Below are 3,734 nucleotides of genomic sequence, written 5' to 3'. Positions count from 1 at the left end.
GCGGTTGCCAGGGTGACGCGAGACGCGCGCGGAGCCCGCAGCTGAAGGCGGGTGCGAGGCGCGAGTTTGCAACGCCTCCTCCCCCCCGCCCCTGCGCCATCGCCGGAGCCACGCGTTGCCGGCACGCGAGGGGAGTGGCCCTGCCTCCGGGAAAGCGCGGCTCGGGGGGCCGCTCGGGGCTCAGCCAGTGAGAGGCCGGGGGAGTGGTGGAGGCAAGGCTCAGGCCGGGTACTTAGAGCAGCGCTAGCAGCCGGACCCGATCTTCCTCGCTTCCCTCGCGCCGACGCTCAAGGCCCGCCGCAGCCGGGCGTTGTGGGCGCCAGAGCGGCTACCCGGTTGTATCATGGTGACCCCTTGTCCTGCCAGCCCGGCCAGCCCCGCTGCGGGAGCCGGGAGGCGGGACAACCATCAGAACCTCCGCGCCCCGGTGAAGAAGAGCAGACGCCCGCGCCTCCGGAGGAAGGAGCCGCTGCGGCCGCTGAACGCGTGTTCGCTCCCGGGAGACTCCGGCGTCTGTGACCTTTTCGAGTCCCCCAGCTCTAGCTCGGACGGCGCGGACAGCCCAGCGGCGTCTACGGCGCGGGACTGCAGCTCCTTACTCAGCCCTGCCCGGCCCTTGACCGTGCTAGATCTCCAGACCTTCCGAGACTACGGCCAGAGCTGCTATGATTTCCGCAAGGCGCAGGAGAGCCTTTTCCATCCGCGGGAGTCGCTGGCGCGACAGCCACAAGTGAGGCCGTTGGCAGAGCCAGACCCGGGCCATCGCGCTTCTGCCTCTCTCTTCTTTGCTGCTGTCTGCCCTTCGCAGCGCCCTAGTCGTTGCAGCCCATTATCTGCCGTCAGTAGGAGCAAAAGGGATCTTCGAGGATTGGGCCACTGACCTCACTCTTTAGATGGAGAAAATTGGGCGGGAGGGGGGGGGGAATACCTGAAGTCTGTACGTTAGTTCCGGGGGCTACAGGAATTTATTAGAATGCAGAGGAGTCCAACAGTTTCTAAGTTAGAACGGGAGCTCCTAAATTTGTTTGCACACCTGCAAAGGGACCTTTTCCCACCCCTGGTGCACGCCGTACAGTACTGAGCGCGAGCCCAGGCGTTCCAGGGCTCCTGGACTCAGCCAGGTCTGCATTCCCATGTGTTTCCCATTTTTCGGTGCATTTAGCCTTTTCTCTCTACCTCCGCGCTCGGGGAAAGCTCCCCGCATTATCTTGGTCCCCTGCTGCAGCACGCTTCCCCTCTCCCTCCCGGCAGGTGACAGCAGAATCCCGCTGTAAGCTGCTCAGTTGGCTCCTGCCTGTCCACCGCCAATTCGGCCTCTCATTCGAGTCTCTGTGCCTGACGGTGAACACTCTGGACCGTTTCCTTCTCACCACCCCGGTAGCTGCGGACTGCTTCCAGTTGCTCGGGGTCACCTGCCTGCTCATCGCTTGCAAGCAGGTACCTCCACCAGGCGCAGGGTGGGATGTGTTTGGAGCCAGCCTCTCCCCCAATGTGCGTAGTTCAGCGTTGGGTGGCTGGACTCATCTAGGCAGATGCTCGCAGATCTTTATACATCATAGCCTTTTAACTTTATATAGTTTCACAGAATAACCAATCCCTACAGACTTCAAAGAGATAGGCTGTAGCCAGCCTCCCACCCAAAGCTGTGTAGCACTTCTAAGTCTCTGGGAAGCATGCTTTTAAAATCTGTCGGTGTCTCTCTCTCACTCACACACACGCTGTCTCTCTCTCTCTCTCTTACACACACACACACACACACACACACACACACACACACACACACTTTTTAAAAGTTAGGCTGTAGATAGAGAAGCTGTACCGAAAGCAGCCGTGTGTGGTTTCAGGGTGGAATCAAGGAAAGATGTGAGGCTGGCTGCAAGGATATAGTGCTCAAGTCCCAGTTTCTCCCCGATTTATGGCTGGGCGGGCTTGGGGCCCAGGAAACCTCCAGGCCGGAACTTAGAGTGTACTCCGTTGCAGGTAGAGGTGCACCCACCTCGCGTGAAACAGCTCCTGGCCCTGTGCGGTGGCGCGTTCTCTCGGCAGCAGCTCTGCAACCTTGAGTGCATCGTGTTACACAAGCTGCACTTCAGCCTGGGCGCGCCCACCATCAACTTCTTCCTGGAGCACTTCACTCACGCTCGCGTGGAGGCGGGACAGGCTGACGTCACCCGGGCCTTGGAGGCGCAAACCCTGGCTCGGGGCGTGGCGGAGCTGAGCCTGGCCGATTACGCTTTCACCAACTACACACCTTCCCTGCTGGCCATCTGCTGCCTGGCGCTGGCCGACCGCATGCTCCAGCTCCCTCACCCGCTGGATCTCCGCCTGGGAGAGCACCCAGAGGCCGCACTGCAAGACTGCCTGGGCAAGCTGCAGATGCTGGTGTCCATCAACAGCACCTCCCTGCCTCACATACTGCCTCTCCAGATCTGGGAGAAGTGCAGACTGCCCCAGAGTTGGAAATAAAAAGCACACCCTTGGGTTTCTTTTTATTCCCCTGGCCCTGGCTCTGTGCCTTCAGGAGAGTGTGCAGTATTAATCCAAAGAGAAGTTCAGGACCCCTGCTTGTAAATAGTGTACAATAGTGGGATCTATTTATTTTTTTTTCAGTACACAAGGGCAGGTTGACAGTCCTGGCTTGTCTAAATGCTGCTGTTGTCCGGTCTGCCCTTCACAGGTGATTGATGGTCAGTCAAGATGGTCAGTCAAAATTGCCAATTTCAGAGTCTCTCCTTGCTCCTGACGGTTTTTTTTACTCTGTAGTTAGCAGCTCTGTGAACACAAGCCAGCAAGATTTTATATGCCACTGTTCCAGTAATCAGACAAGTCAAGGTTGCTTGTCTGTATCTTAACCCCCTCCAGTCTGGAGGCCGTGTCCCCTCCCCCACACCAGTGGCCCAAGGAGTGTGAGACAGAAGTCATTGTAGACTGTGTTGACCAGAAGGTCCGCTCGCTGATATGGATCTGGGAAGCTTGGGGGACCAGGTAGGCATACCAGCAAGAGACATCCCTGGTGCACCCCAAGAGATGTTGGAAAGGAAAGTTTGTGCATCCTCTTACAGCTGTTGCAACCTGGGCTATTTTTCCCCTGCAGTCACATGCATGGTTCAGTTCACACTGCTGCACAAGCTCAGGGTACCAACTGCGGCGGCGGCGACAGTAATAAAGAATATATTGACTATTTGCAACGTATCCTGCATATGTGTTTAACATTTATTTCACTCCTCGACAATGCTACTGAAGCAGTCTTCTCCCACTTTGCAGACATCAGGACACAGGCAATGTGACGCATGAGTCTTAGTTAGCGCTTAGCCACACTGCTAAGCTGCTACCGTTTATGTTACTGGATTCTTCTAAAGCCCTCTTTCTGTGGTAGACACCTCATTCTCCTTTAGTGCTCCTGGACTCCGCACTCGGTTTTGTCTTTGCTCCTAGCCTTGCTACAGGACTCATTTTCCAGATGGGAGACTCGGTTGGGAAGTGGGACGCTTCCTGGGCTGCTGTGGCTCTGTCGTGGCTGCATTAACGACTCTGTTGTTAGTCAGCTGTAGGCCCTGCCCCTCGGCTCCACCACCTGCAGCCAAGTCTCCAACTCCAGTGGACCTCAGGGTTAAGTTTAAATGAGATTGTTTCTGGGATGGGGGGGGGGGTAGAGCAGTGATTAAACGGGTAGCTGTGGAGCCAATTTGCTAGGAGACCTTAGGCCCACTTCTCATCTCTAAACACGGGATAAT

General features: G+C 56.9%; 1 protein-coding gene across 1 annotated transcript; it reads left to right on the top strand.

Moving 5' to 3' along the window:
* On the top strand, positions 1–3,192 carry Ccno (cyclin O). Its single transcript, XM_076551883.1, has 3 exons — positions 1–730; positions 1,252–1,437; positions 1,981–3,192. The coding sequence occupies exons 1-3, from the start codon at positions 344–346 to the stop codon at positions 2,464–2,466; spliced, it is 1,059 nt and encodes a 352-aa protein (XP_076407998.1). The 5' UTR covers positions 1–343; the 3' UTR covers positions 2,467–3,192.
* The last annotated feature ends 542 nt before the right edge of the window (positions 3,193–3,734 follow it).

This window comes from Peromyscus maniculatus, chromosome 15, assembly GCF_049852395.1.
Source record: "Peromyscus maniculatus bairdii isolate BWxNUB_F1_BW_parent chromosome 15, HU_Pman_BW_mat_3.1, whole genome shotgun sequence".
NCBI classification, from domain to species: Eukaryota; Metazoa; Chordata; class Mammalia; order Rodentia; family Cricetidae; genus Peromyscus; species Peromyscus maniculatus.
The sequence above is the reverse complement of the archived record's forward strand: the minus strand, read 5'-3'. Positions and strand labels throughout refer to the sequence as shown.

Coding starts and splice junctions, on each gene's coding strand:
- Ccno (XM_076551883.1), top strand. CDS start 344: ATGGTGACCCCTTGTCCTGCCAGCCCGGCCAGCCCCGCTGCGGGAGCC. Junction 731..1,251: donor CGCTGGCGCGACAGCCACAA/GTGAGGCCGTTG, acceptor CCCTCCCGGCAG/GTGACAGCAGAATCCCGCTG. Junction 1,438..1,980: donor TGCTCATCGCTTGCAAGCAG/GTACCTCCACCA, acceptor ACTCCGTTGCAG/GTAGAGGTGCACCCACCTCG.